Below are 16,406 nucleotides of genomic sequence, written 5' to 3' on the forward strand. Positions count from 1 at the left end.
GCACGCAGGGCCTGCTCACCGTGTAAGTGCACAGAAGAAGCTGGTATTTTCCTCAAATAATCGTCAGAGCTACCCCTTCACAAAATACCTCGGACATTTACTTTTGAACAAGTAGCAATAAGGTAGAGAAGGCCCATCTGTACTAATGGTAATCACCCGATATTGAAGAACTCGTTTTTTGGAGGGTACAATCCCGACCTGATCATCACTGGCTAGCGAGACCTTTATCGACCTTGCGCCGAGTTGCGTAAATTTCGAAAGTACCCGACCCGTCGGCGACACGAGGACGTCCTTCTTCGATTTTACATGATATGACGTCATTTTCCAAAACATGGCCGATGTCTGTTTTTGGCGCCAAGATATTTTCCCCTTAAAAATGCTTTCTACTTACTCTTTAAATTGTTGACAATATAAACTTGTGACATCTCCAGAAACACTTTGGCGAGTAGTGAAACACCACACGATGTAACCAAATGGAACAACGACCTCAATAACCTTCAAATTAACATGAAAATATTCATTCATTATATTTGGAAGACTGGTGCATCTCACCGCAGTTCCTCCGGCAGCTATTGTCTGCTGTTTACCAAACAAATCAGCCGGTTGACGATTTGGCAGTATAAATCTTAGCTCGGTTATACTGGTTCCAGTTCAACTAGTTTCGAGCGGTTTCGCTTGAACAAACGTTTCGAGTGACAGTCATTTTGTATCATCGAATCTAAGTGTCAGCATAATGTTTTTCGTTTCAGGTCAGTGACAGTACCCGATTCGTGATTGGCTAGATCTAAGTGTGCTATCTGCAACAAAATGCACCTGGCCTGCACACAGTCATCGACATATTCAGTCATTGTCTTCGTGACCATCATGATGGACATTTCTGCGGAATTGAGGTTGGTACACAATGAAGCCAGAGAATACAAGGTTTTTTTTCTTACATTTGTGACCCCATGTAGGAAAACCTAGCCAAAGTCGAAAAAACATAACTTTTAAATGCAACAACTAATTTTTCCAATGTCTCAAAAAATAAGTTAGGTCAATGCCGTAAATACGCTGCCCGAATCTTTTCATAATTTGCATAATTTGGCCCCCTTATTAGCATATGCAAAAAGCAACCCTCATTAGTGTTTATGACTTTTCAATTTTCAATTCAATTTAATTCAATTCAATTTATTCTCCACTTTTAAAAAAAGGACAGAGAAGAAAAACCTAACAGTAATTATACATGATGGCTGACGTACGTACAGGGTCAAGGGTGGACACAAAGTACATGAATCACATATAGCGGCTAAACTAGATTAAACAATCTTTGTTTTCACGTCTCCGCCGTTACGTAATGTTAAACATGCCATTCGCAGGGGTTTGTGCCTTGTTGGGGTTATCTCTGGCCATTTTCGAGAATTTTATGACTTCAGTGTGCATAATTTTCATGTGCCAAATATATGCAAATTAGACACATAAAAACAATAAAATTCTGGGTTTACCTGGATAAGATCACAAGAGGCAGTGGAGTGGATCTATGTTCTTGTTCTCTGGTGTTTTTGTTGGGCCTTTCCTTGTTTAAGCGGAGTCAATCAGAGATATGATATATGAACACTACCACGCTATCTTGCCTGCAAGCGTAGCAAAACTCTGTGAAGCGCAATACAAAGTGAATTTGATGTGAGGACATGCCTGACACGTAATACAGCCTAAAAACTTCCGGTAGAGTATGTCCTTTTCAGTTGCAACAAGGGCTGTTGGCGGTAGATTGAATGTTATTGTATTTATTCTTATTTACTCATCCCGCTGGTATTTATCTGAAAGCACATATTCAAAATATTTTGTTGTTGTTGTCGTCGTTGTATTTTTACTGTTTTTTTCCCCTTTAACTCATTGTCGACCACTTTACTCTGACAATGTGGCTATTTCACGCTAGTTCTGCCTTTTGGTCTCAACAAAACCTCCGCCAGTGACAGGAATGGTGTTTCGCTTGAAGCGTGCCTTAAATTGTATCAATTGCATCAATCTTGGAGTCAAGTTTAATCCAACATAAAAGGGAAAAACAAGTGATCGCACTACTGACGGTTGTTATCTTTTTTTGTTTTCAAATCTAGTTTCTGTTGCTTCCACACAATTATGCTGACTTTACTCTTCTCTTCTGCCTTAGTGAAAAAGAACAGAAAAAGGTCCCAATAAGGTAAACAAACTGTCCAGTCAGTTAATGATGCACGTCACGTCTCCATGTTTGCATCTTGTGAAGCACATATCATATCATAATAGAGCGTTTGCACTTCATGAGAGTGGCGTTACAAAGCGAATTATCTGTTATTTATTCTAGTATAGACGCATGTATGGCATTTGTTGTTTCGTTGTGCCAGTGATGGTTCGATGCAATATTTAACAATAATTCGTCAAATGATTTTAGTTAATTCACGGACTTCAGGACACTTGATCTGCAATATGGTTTCGAGCTATTGTCTTCGAGGCAGACCAAACGGACAGCGAGGTGTAAGAGGTCAATAACTGTGACCTTATGTGGTGCGTGCATATTTGTAATATGTATACTCTCGCATGGAGTGAGACCTAAAAGAATAACATTTTTTAGACGACATAACTTCTGCTCAAAAGTATATTTGTTGTCGATTATTGATAGCCTGTTTATTTTCGTTAATATACATGTACATGTATTACACTAGCAATTACCCGTGCTCCGCACGGAGTTTAGGGCATGGAGTGTTCGGTAAAGCTGCTCAATATTTGTGGAGGGCGTGCCGGATTTGGTGGAAGGATCGGAATAACCAACAGAGAGAAACATTTATATTTCATATTGATTATAATTTGGCCTTTTTTTCCCATTCAAAAGAACAATATATACTGGCTATTTACTAATATGCTGATGAGATACTTTTAACTGAAACAACTTCTCCCTGAAAATTTAACCGAAACTAAGGACTCTTTAGAGTCCTTTTTGGATGTCAAGGTTCGGAGAAGCATAACAATTGCACCCAATTTCAAGATAAGACGAACGGTTGGCCGTCGGAGTCTTTTTATTTAAGAAATCCAATGGGATAATTGTCCTGTTACGTTTAAAAATCAGAAACTTGCCTGTATGCACTCGAATACGTTTAGAGGAGACCTGCAACTTACTTATGAGCAAGTTGGTCGTGTGTTAGCGATTGTTTTGGGTATGTTTGATCAAATCCCCACGACAAATCTGTAATGACTGTATCGACAATCGTGGCATTTTCTAATATGACGTGAAATTCCGATGGGATTTGAATAGAATCAGTGAACATGGTGGGACTACGTAGGGACTATGTAGTTGCCGTTATATTGTATATGTACTGAAGTTGTCCGTTTCGGAGTTGTAGTAACCGCTTGACGTTTTTGCTTATTACAGAATTATACAGGAAGTTCACAGTTAAATGTTGTTCCTCTAAGTCCAATTTTAGGCCCACAAAGGGGAATATGAGAAGGTTCGGGTGCATGACTAATGCATGGCCTATTCAATAAATGAGGGTATATAAAGAATTGCGTCAGGACCATTCCCCTTTGTTGGCCTAGAACTGGACTTTAAAAATTTAGAAGGAAAACCATTTAACTGTTCCTGTATATATATATTCACTTAAAAAGGATAAGAATCACGGAATAATAAGGAAACAAATTTGCCATTGTAGGTTTCGAACACGGGTCACTGGCGTGGAAGGTCAGTGTCTTTACCATTAGACCACCATAATAAATAGCCGACAGCGACGATCTTGCATTTATAACTGCAGTGCCGAGCTTAGATGGCAGCACCGTATATCACTTTTAGCATGTTAGCCTGGCCAGCTATTGATACGAAATAAACACGTTCTCAGGTAGTTCATTCGAACAAACACACGAAAAAACACACGAAAAACACACTTTGCGCTGAAAATATGGATTGGAGACGAAGCTGAATGGCTTCACGGTTAAAATCTACATGCACATACGAAAAATTAGGAGATTCCATCCAGCGGTTAAGGCGATAGTAGACATGAAGAGAATTTTACCGGTTCTAGTATTAGTACACAGATAGTTTGACGTGTTCCAGAACAAACTACATTTCAATTGATTTTAATTAGCTAATTCAGGAACATGTAGTAGTCTACGTTCCGCCCGATCACGCGAATGTCAGAGAAAATTATTTGGTCAATTGGAACATACTAACCTTATAAACGACAACATTAATGTAGAAGGTTTATTATGTACAAAAACCACAAACGCAGTGCGAATCAGCTGATATATTTGATTATACTGTAAGAATTGATTAGAAGAGGCAAACTAGCAACGAGAAGACATTGTTGTTGTCATGGTTCCCACGTGATTGTTCGATAACATTAAGACCAGGTTGAGACCAACGTTGTTACCTTTGTATATTTCCGATTATCAAACGTTATCAGATTCACGATGACCTTCGCCCCGTATGATCAATATCATGGCACACGTTAGATATCGAAGCATACGTATAGTTGGCAACAATATCAGACGGTAAAAATGGCAGACAATCGGCCAAAATTACAGTCCCCGACGCAGACATCTGAAGATATTGAGAAAAGAGATTGGTAAGCTGACCTACCGATATTTCCAAGATGTGGCCAACACATCTGGCTAATTATTTTTAGGTGGTACATGTAGTTGGAAGCGGGAACATCCTATTCGCCAGTTTGAATGATAGCAGATGCGAGTCACCATAAACAGTAAATATTCGCTCGATTACATGGATATCAACCATCTTAATATTGATCACATACATTTTACGTATCATCCGGTGAGGCACCGCTGATCATACGGTGTTTTGCTGATGATTTTCATGGCTTCAACATTGGTAAAGTTTTCTCGCTAAGGTATTTTCTAATTGATATGTACCGCCCACAATATCATCGTTCAGTCATGATACTACTTCGTTCATTGTTTTGCCTGCAGGGGACAGATAGCACTACACTACCGTACCGCGATGCATCGGGCTGCTAGGTGCACTGCACAGAGGAACACACATCCATTTAATGAAAGCTTACCCAACCAGTGCAGTATTAGGAAATGTCACCCTTGAAAAAGAGTCCGGCCCTATTGTATTCTGACGGATTATGGTACATGGTTCAATAAAGGCCATGACCTTCAATAGCTCGGAGACTTGAGCACAGAATGGAATCATGTGTTCCATGGTTAAATATGCTCATACCGTTCCAATGTAGAATCTCCCATGAAATAAAATGAAAAAGCTACGAAATTGTTTTGCTAGTTTATTGCAATCCCCTGGAAAAATTATCCACAGCCATGGCAAACCGTTTGTTTTGTTCATTTAATCAAACAAACTAGTTTATTTTTGCAAGAAAAGTTTGGGCATAAAAAAACCAAGTGAGTTCGATTCAAACGCCTTGCCCTACATGTATATACAACCGCAACTTTGGGAAAGCCTCAAATGTTTGTTGATGGTTTTTAGACGAAGTCCTTTCTCTCTCCTCATGAACAGAACCATCTTTGCTCAGGCTGTCTGGCATTTTAGGATGCTCCCGTATCGAAAGCCGTGTGACTTTTGGAAATTATAACACAACCTCAAAATACAGTCCGGCTGATAACCGATGCCTCACCGTATGATTCGTGGCCAAAACAAAAAAATATTGTATTATGAATTAGGCATCTTTCATGTTAGTGTATGTTACCTTACAATCTGCTGATGGCGAAGGACCGAATGCGATTTATTTATGTGGATGGTGACTCGCAGCTGCGGGCGTTCAAATTGGCGATCTAGCTGTCTTAATCTCTAACGAACACCTGAGATGACTAGCCAGACAAGTTGGCCACGTCTTGGAAGTATTGCTTGGTCAACTTACCAATCTCCTTTCTCAATATCTTCAAATGTCTGCGTCGGGGACGGTGATTTTGGCCGATTGTCCGCTATTTTTACCGTCTGATATTGTTGCCAACTATACGTATGCCTCGAGGACTGGCCTATTAGAATTAAAGCCAATCAAGCTAGTTTTGGCAATCGACAAACTATGTAAATAACTAAAAATAACCAAAGCGAATCAACTGAATCGACTGAATCAACAGAGCTGAATTTATGCCGTCTAAAACAATCTATATAAGGTAAAATGGGGTAATTGTAGCTCCTTTTTCACCTATAACTTAAGATTACGCAAGAGATTTCCCTGCAGATTCACAAAAACCGGTGTGGATCTTGTAGTGGAACCTCTTCTAAATATTGCCTGCAATTCAGAGCATTTTATCTGAAACAATGCTTTTGAGAGACAATACAAGACTTGCAGTCAGGGGCTACAATTAATCCGAGGCTTTGGGGTAATTGTAGACCCAGCATGAAATTTCAAATTACTTCTTGGTACATTTTTTTAGCCAAAGCTCTTACATAAAATGTTGCATAATCCAAAACTATTTATGTTGTGAGTCACCTCTTTCATATCCGTGCTTGAGTTGGCTGAATTATTCCATGGTTACCGGAATATAAATCAAAAACACAGTCAGGGGCTACAATTACCCCTTTTTTCCTTAATAATACCAGAACTGGTAAAAGTCTCTTTATTTCTACCACCGCCTTAACCGCTGGATGTAATCTCCTATTTTTTCGTATGTGGATGTAGATTTTACTCGTGAAGCCATTCAGTTACATCTCCAATCAATGTTTTTAGCGCGAAATGTGTTTTTCGTGTGTTTTTATGTATGAACATCCTGAGATACAGGAGTTTTTTCGTATGAACAGTTGGCAGGATAACATGCTAAACAGTCCCTAGGAATGGTCCACAGAACCTAAGATTTCCTCATTCTAATGTTTACTCAGATTCAGCCACCCATGCTTATCCTAGTTGCCCTCACCTGAAGCAGTTCACTTTGCACAACAATATGTGATGCAAGATCGTGTAACATCGTGTAACAGTGTGTGTATAAAGCCTGGACATGGCAGCTCGGCTGTGTCTGTAGAAAATATCCATAGTTTGATGATGTGCTGAGCTGATCAGGGCCGTTAAAACGTCCTGGAGATGAGGGGGGGGGGGTCTTATGGCCCGAACGTCGAGCGCGGAAGAAGCCCCATAGAAGTGTACTTTCACGTGAGATTAAATTTTGACGCAGTAGATATAAGAGGGCGGGGGGGGGGGGGGGTGAGTTGCCCCCTGTCTGCTCCCCCTCCCCGTTCCCATGATCATGCTGAGGGGCAGGGAATTTTGCTCCCACTCAAGCATTCCAAAATAATTTGTCTCAATAAAATTCTTTCTTTTGATTACCTACATCTATGAATGAAAACTAGGCATCATACAATGAAATTTAGTCAAACTTTGCCACCTAAAATCTCGAAAGTGGTCATAGATAACGCCCCAGCATTATTGTCGCAAAATGCAAACATGAAATAATCGAGGTTAAAAAGTACCCATCGGTGACCAAATTCATTAATTTCATATGCAAATTGCTCCCCCTTGGTGGGTGCTTATTTGGTTGTAATTCTTTTCGATATAAACGACACTGACCCAAGCTTTCTGATGATGCCTTGTTTGTTGAAATACCTCAAGACAATCAAAAAATATCCGAACATTATGCCCAAAAGCCTTTTTCGTAGATCGGGTCATTGATATTAGGGAGTTTCCGCATCGCTTACGATTATGATTACGATTACGATTTTAAAGTCGTAATCGTAATACTCTCAAAACCGGCATGAACCAGAAATTTTGTTTCCGCATTCACACCAACAACATGGTGTACTGTAGTATAGGCCCTATACTCTGCTCACATGCTCTGGGTGCACTTTTCTCGGCGCTAAAACATGATCAAAATCGCCGTTGATCAAATTAAATGCAGTTCCTATGTTTGACAGATATGTTCTAAAGTATTCTTCAATGAATATTTCACCTTGAATTTGATATGTAGCGTGGAAAATAGGCTTTTCGCTAATCCATGATATCATTTTTCGACTTACGAAGATCAGCCGATATCCTCGTAAGAACGAGACTAATGTACCATCGACGATTTCGCTGTGGATGACGTAGCACCAAAAATCGATGACGTCAAACACAAATCGTAATCGTAATCGTAATTCGTAAGCGATGCGGAAAATCGCTATTAACATGTGTACTATTCCTTGAAGTTAACAGTTCTGCTCAATAAGAAGATCCAACCAGCTGATGCCTATCATTACATAATATCATATAACATTACATGAACAGGAGGTATCAGGATATTTGTCTTTTAAAAAAAATGTAAATAGCCGTAGACAGTCTGGGCAGAACTCGTGGCCTAATTGATACAGATTTTCATGGCTCATTACCCTCGAAAGGACCTTCCTGGCCCTTTGTTGGCTGATTTTCAGCTATATTTCGACTCATTCTCGCTGACTGTAAATGGAAGGCATTAAATACTGGATGGTAAATTCATATGGCTAAAAATAGATCAAAACATGAATATTAATTTACCCTGTGACGTATTACATACATTTCCAATGCATGAATTTGACCAATGAGGTTTGGTTGATTTACTTCCGTCAACATGAACACGTGTGTATCATGTTTGGTTTGTTTACATGTTATTTGCTGTAAATTATATTACATGTTTTAATCACATGGGAGGCATGAGAATAAGGTCTAGTAGTACATTCAACATGAAAATCAACCAAACCTCCCTGGTCAAATTCATCCATTGAAAATGTATGTAATACGTCACCGGGTAAATTAATATTCATGTTTTGACCTCATCATCTATTTTAGCCATATGCCTTTACCACCCAGTATTTAATGCCTTCCACTGTAAAGGTTATTGACAGTGCTGCCATCTATAAGCCCAGCACCTGAGACATAGATGAATGATCGCCCGACATATCTAGGAATCCTGCGGGTCTGATGGTAAAGTCATTGGCCTATCATGCCAGCAACCCGAGTTCACTGCCCGCTGCGGTAAAAATATTTCCTTTATTGTTTCCGTGATTGTTATCATTTTTTAGTGAATAAAGTTTATTAGGGAATCGCTCTTTCTATTACAAGCACAACTTGCAAAATATGGTTGTTATTCCGGCTGTTAAATTTGAAGATGGAATTAAGAAAGACTGATTGGAAGTACGCAAATACGCCAACATCCTGAGATACAGGTTTTGATTCTCCTACATCGTATACAAAACCCTGAGAAAATCCAGTACAATCCGCTGGGAAGGGTGGCTGTTCCGATTACTTTACACACCTCGAAGAGTTTATCTTCAGATTGGCGGTATAATACAATAAACACGTTCCTAACGTTTTGATTCTTCAATCTACATTGATTTTATGCTGTCAAATATTCTGTTGAAGTGTTTTTGTGTATGTATTACGAAATGAAACAAACTTGCAACGGGGAACACGCAATTCAAGAAAGAGCCTTCGATGAGTATATTTAAAACAACCGATTACGTCAGGATGATACGCCAAGGAAAAAAACGTAATTCCTGTTAATTTCCCCGGGATAACGTTCGGACGATTTGAGGGCCGAGAAACATTAGCCGGATGGCATGTGGCGGGTCATGTCTATAGATGTGTTCAGCTGATACGGAGGGAATACCTCTCGATGTTCTGCTTGACAACTGCTGGTCATAACCATACCATGGTTACACCTTGGTGCGAGCAAACCTGGCAAGATGACATTGAGGGTCCGTAATAACATCCCACCTAGGAGCATGCAGATTTATCGCGCTCTCCAACTTATCGTCGATGATTTCCCAGACGCTGTCTTCTATCTGCCAGTCTGACCGCGGTAGTGAGATAGATGGGTCGCTGTGGGGTGCTCGGTCATAGGACCTGATATTTGGCTCAAGTACAATTGCAGGGAGTCATCGCCAAGGTAATTGCGGCTGCGTTATTTTTGTGGGATTTTTTTATAAAACGTGATTGGTTGAAGCCAAAAGCACGTGTGGAAAATCTAGTGCAAATAAAAATTTCACGGCCCGGACTTGGGACGTAATTATTTGTAAATAAGCCAGACAGCAGACTAAAAATATTTGTCGCAGCAATATGCGTGGTTGCTAAACGGTGATGTCTAACTGAATGTTCTAGCACTTACTGTGTTCGAATTGTCAGATGGATACGCTATGCAAGGCACCCAGAACAAAATAGCAGTACTATCTGCAGTATAGCACATGTTCAAGGCAATTGGCCTATGTTGTTACATTGGGCTATTCAGAAATAACTGCCTGTCTTTACGGATCTACATGTATATCTAGAAGATTGACATACAAAAAAATTCCAAAATTTGTATCCATCTCCGATGTCATATTATACGTATCACGTGTAAATTTCTTCACAGTGGCTATTGGAACTAACGACATTTGTAGGACGCCTCAAGAATTGCAGCATCAGTGATTAATCAATTTTCTTTAAAAATGTGCCTTTTTTAACCTTTGGATATTTGCGGATTGATGACGTCAGTCGAGCAATAATATCTGGTCATCAGCACCTAGAATGTCACAAATATCGTCTGATTTAAAAATTGCAATTATCAATGAGACAAAGTAATACTGTAAGGTGATCAAGTTGTCAATATCGCATGCCTGATCATGACAAAATTTTGAATAAAAAACGTTAATTTTGACATTGACATATTTGGCATGTCTTACAAGATTCATTGCAGTGTAAAACCTATAATAGCCACCGTGCTGAAATTTACATGAGATGTTATATTTGTAGTAGTCAATCCTAGATGTACACAAATTTAAAATACTTTATGTGGGTCCATCGAAAGACCGGCAGTTTTTTTTCCTGAATAACCCGATATTTGCTGCCAGCAATAGCTGTGTCGTGACACGAGCTTCGTGAGGTTTAAATTTGTGTTTCCGCTGTGAAAGGCAACTCTCTCTGCAGGAAAAGTGTATGCTGAATAGAAGATTCTATTTTACACTTAAATTCTTGTACCACTGAGCTGCATTTGCACTCTACTACCCAATGGCTTTTACGACTAAGTCTTTCAGTTAGGCAATTCATCACCATGTTGCATTATGTGTACAGCTGTTTTTACAACTGAGCTCAATATTTTGAGGCAATGGTCCTGTTGTGTTCTTTTACCTCTCTACGTGCCACTAGTGTGCACACACATAAATAAGTCATGAGTGTTGCCATGGTAGAGCAATCCAGTGGGTGGGTAGTAATATGGAAATGAGCAATAATAGCTCACAGTGTTTAAAAATATGATCTACTTTGATTAGTTTCCTTTTGTACTCACAGGTAATACATGTGAAAACTTTGTAGTGTGTGTATGTCGTATTCGGTGGATAAGACCCCTTTCATGCAGGTGTGTCAGTTTATAATTGATCATGACCGTGATCTATATGTCATCCCGTAATCATTTCAGGCCAGCTAACCAATGACGAAATGTGATGTTTGTTGGAACAGTGACAGAACATTTCCTTACTATCGTGTTACTATCGGCACAGTTCAACAGTTCTAGAACTGTTCCATACCACAACAAACTCAATGGCTGGGAGGGATGATCGAATGAAGTTCGAAGGGATATGGGGACATCTTTGCGAGATTGCTGACCTTATCCTACACACATGGCGGATTTATGCGGGGAATTTACACCAAATAATACCCGGCTGACAGGCGTCTGACGCCATATTGCCCTTGTCGGGATATGATTGAAGGGCAGCAACAAGCACCTTCTGTGATAACTGGAGTATCTATCAATGATGGGCTTCAAAGGGGACAATATAGGTAGCCGCTGGGCAGACAAGATAAGTTACACGAAGTCGCTAATAGGGTATCTCATTATGTCACAGTACAGCCCTTCCAGAAAGTAAATGTCCATAGGTTTTTTAAAATATCACAGAGATGAAATAAGATATTTGAATTCGGTTTTCAGCAGAGAACGGAATATTTTGTTGGTTATATATCTGTCGTATTTGGATGCAACTAATTCCATCCCTTCATTATGTAACATACATTTCTAAAAAGGTCCGAAAATCACTTTTTTTATATAATGTGCCTTTTCAAAAATTCACATAAGCCCATGATCTGTGCTTTATGACCATCATTTGTTGGCAGTTTCGATTCCAAAGAATGTGTTCGATAGTGACAAATGCACATTTTTGCTTCGGATTTTTATGTTATGATTTAAATCTCAGCCAAGGGCTATGCAATTACAATAAGATTAACTCTTATTATATTTCCTATTACGAACATGATCGGCCATATTCAATTGGTTTCTAAGTAAACACTGCCTACTTTTTTGTGGAAATCAAAAATTTAAATACGGTTGTATCATTGGCATATTACGTTTGTTTGGGAATCACTTGCAACAGACAGCCCTTGAACAACCCTCTACTTATAATGGTAAATTAACCATCAATTGTGTTGAACCGCCTCATTCATAAAGACCCTGACTGACTGCATTGCTGATCATGGGGGGAGTTCTCAAAGGTCACCAGTTGTCTGAAAAAAACAAAGAAATATAGCGAGCTAAAACTATTCATCAAAATGAAAGAATTTAGCAGGAATTTTTACTTAAAACGAAAAAAAACTTTGTTGCATCATAGTTCACCCATACATGCTGAAAAAGAACGAAAATAAAATAAAATAAAGTTTCTTTTTGGACATTTTTAAAATTGTCTGAAGAGACAGGATCAGCGAAGCCAAATAAAGCATATACATTACCAACGAAATATACCATTCTGTGGTAAAAACCGCGTTCAATTATCTTATGCTATCTCTGTGATATTTAAAAAACCTATGGACAGTTACTTTCTGGAAGGACTGTACGTCGAAATGATTCACACTTGTACGAGGAATACATTTAGTGCTGAATCTGACATGACTCTGGGCACTTTACTCTGTATATTAGTCACCTGAAGTTTGCCAAATTAGCCCCTCTGCTCCTGCCTATAGTCTCCCTTTTAGAGGGTGAATTTTTCTAAACCTTTTACAACTCTGAAACCTAAAATACGAAATTAAATAAATAATGCTGCTTGCTAACTTATATCAAAGGTATATCTGGGGTGAGTAACAAATATTGTATAAATGAAACAGTCTTTCAGGTTGACAAATCTTCCTCATTATGAGAGAGAAAATATTTTTTTGGTGCAAGGAATAAGCAAATCTGTTGACTTATCTTTTTCAATTTTTTTTCCGATTGGCTTAATCATGAGGTTTTGGACCCGCCTTGCACTGAAGGCCAATGTACAGACATGGGCACAGGCCTACACATCTATATGTTAAAGCATATGACAAATATGTGGCCTTTCCAGAAATTTTATAAGATAATCCTGAAATATGGTGACTTAACTGCAAGCATGGCCAAGAGCTTGGTAAAATGACATGTTACATGACTCTTCCATTCATCGATGGTTTGCAAAGCTTTATGCCACGTGTATAGCTCATTAGGCCCACCAAGGCAGCAATTTTGGTGGTGTGAGGTGGGGACAAAACCTCACAGCAAGTTTGTGGGAGGAATTCTGTGTTGGTTTAAAGGCATATATGCAAATCAATCTATGCGCGCTCTATTGGAATATTTTGGCACTTTGTACTCCTCATGACCATCACACTCGCTCATGACAGGCAGTTTTGGCCAAAAACAGATGTGTACATAATGTCTTCTGGTGATAGAGTTTCTTAATTAATGTTTAAATTGCCCTGTTGGGCTCTAAGGGGAGAGGATTAGCGTCCTTTTGAGACCCTAACCATTACAATCCTCCAAAAACTGCGACCGCCAGGTAGGGGTTAAAAAGTGGCAATTTCGTTAACAAATTGAGGAAATATGTTTATTCTGTTTTTAATAGTACAGGATCTAGAAATTCCTTGATTCCTAGCATACGGAAGGCTGGAAGGACACTTTTTCAAGGTAGCACTATTTGTTTCTGCAACTCCGACACTGTCAATGTCTCGTGTTTATTTTAACTAGCATGTACGATTGATTCGAGATCATCTTATCAACATAATCTCTTAAATATGTAATATTTTGTCATAATTTTTTTTTTCAAACTGACAAGTAGGTCAGTATTCCTTGGATATATATAACATCTCGACCATTCATCATACTCCACCAAACTTAATGTCTTTGCCCAAGCATGGGTTGTTGGGAGCTTCGATGAACCACTGTTGGATGATTCCATTATGCCATATATGGTGTACCCCTACACAAAAACTAGACTAGACTAGCTCTTTTATAAATCGTGTAAAACTTATTGAAAACATTTTAAGCATATGAAAATGTTTTGAAAATGACTACTGCCAGACATTTTGGCGGTAGGGCGTGTCTGCCAGAACAAAAAAATAGTGCAAAAAAACTAGACTGGACTAGCTCATTTGCTAACTGCACGAAAGTTGTTGCAAAATGTTCAGTATTATTCACATGTATCAAGAATGACTATCGCCATAGACATTTTCGGTGGCTGGGTATCCCCCCCCCCCGGCCAGACGTCCCTAATTGCCCTAACCCGAAAGCTAAGCTAGACCAGCTCATTTACTAACCGCACAACACTTGTTGTAAAATGTTTTAAGCATTGGTCATTCTTGATAAATGTGAATATATTAAAATATATTCACATTTATATTAAAATATATTCACATTTATCAAGAATGACCAATGCTTACATTATGAGTGTCTGAACAGATAAAAGAATAGTAAATGTCTTCTTCTGGCCTCGGCATTACCGTGGAATATCTGAACCCGTCATTTTTAGTTAAGAAGTCCAAAGGTTGTCTCCTACTTGTAACCGCATTTGCGGATGTGGGCCGATACAGCTAACCCCAATCATCAATGCCAGATGTTGATTCTACCTTACGCCGCATCGCTCAGTGGAAGTATGTAATAACTTCAGATCTCATGATCACCAGCGCGTTTTATCAGATTCCACTCTCAAGTGATTCTTTAAAATACGGTGGAGTGTGTATCCCCTTCCTTGGAGTCCGTGTATGTGTGTGGTCTGCCATGGGCATGCCAGGCTGATGGTCAGAAACCGCACTCGAAGGGCTAATATGCCGCGTCGCTGGTCATCTTCTTCAGGAAGGTGTAGTTGCCAAAATAGCAGACGACCTGTACATTGGTGGGGACACTCCTGAAGAACTGTAGATCAACCTCAGAAAGCTCCTACATGCTTTCCATGTTAATGGAGTAGGCCTCACTGCCCCCAAGACCGTCATCGCCCCGAGAAGCATCACAATTCTTGGCTGGATTTGGAACTTGAGAATCCTCAGTACAGACCTCCACCGCATCGATACTCTGAGTGACTGCAACCTCCCTGAGAGAGTGGAAGATCTACGGTCCTTTATTGGGGCTTACAAAGTATTAGCTAGAGTGAGTAGCATATTGCTCACCCAGTTCAAAACCAGCAAATGTTCTAAGCTCTGTGACAGCCGTAGTCCTTTGCGTCATTGTCAATGACCAACGTCTCATGGCATTCTCTGAGTTGCGGAATGCAACAATGCTATTCATCTGAGATGCGACATCATGGTTAACAGACTGCTCCGGATCCGATCCAAAGACATGTCAACTGCTGATCTATTGTAATCCTTCATGAAAGAGCACATTGGTCAAATATGTCTCGCAGCTTTGGCTCCGAACTTTTCAGTTCCTTGAGGAAAAGTCTTCCCCACCTCGCATAGTTTGGGTGGTTGAGTGCAAAGAATACATCCATAAATACCGAGAATATACCAATGTAAGCACTGATCTCGTTGGTTTTTACAGATCTTTACAACTCTCTGTGAAAGCCGTTTTTTAAGATGTATGTTGCCCAGAACTTAGCTGCTGGTCCATGGTTCCTATTAAGAATATTCTGGAAAAAGTACTCATACATGTACAGTCCTTCCAGAAAGTAAATGTCCACGGTTTTTTTAAACATCACAGAAACAGAATAAGATAATTGAATGCGGTTTTCAGCAGAGAACGGTGTATCAAGTTTGTCATGTATCTGTTGCATTTGGACCCAACTAATCCTGTCTCTTCATTATGTAACAGGCAATTTAGAAATGTCCAAAAAGTAACTTTTTTATCTTATTTTATTTTCGTTCTTTTTCACAATGTATGGGTGCACTTTGATGCAACAAAGGTTTTTGCTTTCATTACTAGAAAATTCCTGCTAAATTCTTTCAATTTGAATATTAGTTTTAGACCGTTACTGGCGATTGTTTTTTTTAAGACAGCTGGTGACCTTTGAGAACACCCCTCATAGTCAGCAATGCAGTTAGTCAGGGTTTTGTGGCCAACTCAGCTCATATATGAAGGATTGGGGGTCTTTATAAAAGGTCATGGAAGAGATTTAAAAATAACATAAAAATCCTAAGCTAAAATGTGAATTTGTCATGACTATCGAACACACTCTATGGAATTGCAAGTGCCAAAAAATGATGGTCATAAAGCACAGTTCATGGGCTCATTTGAATTTTTGAAAAGGCACATGAAATAAAAAAGTGATTTTTGGACCTTTTTTGAAATTTTTGTTACATAATTAAGGG

The 16,406-nt window shown here is 39.3% G+C and overlaps 1 protein-coding gene across 1 annotated transcript in view; it reads left to right on the top strand.

Annotated features, from left to right (window-relative positions):
• LOC135494025 (gamma-aminobutyric acid receptor subunit beta-4-like) overlaps window positions 1-16,406 on the top strand; it is a 98,585-nt gene that overhangs the window by 40,612 nt on the left and 41,567 nt on the right. Inside the window, exons 2-3 of the mRNA XM_064781776.1 lie at window positions 750-890; window positions 2,147-2,176. Coding sequence (XP_064637846.1) covers window positions 808-890; window positions 2,147-2,176 — 113 coding nt within the window. The 5' untranslated portion in view covers window positions 750-807. The remainder of the gene's footprint in view (window positions 1-749; window positions 891-2,146; window positions 2,177-16,406) is intronic.

This window comes from Lineus longissimus, chromosome 9, assembly GCF_910592395.1.
Source record: "Lineus longissimus chromosome 9, tnLinLong1.2, whole genome shotgun sequence".
NCBI classification, from domain to species: domain Eukaryota; kingdom Metazoa; phylum Nemertea; class Pilidiophora; order Heteronemertea; family Lineidae; genus Lineus; species Lineus longissimus.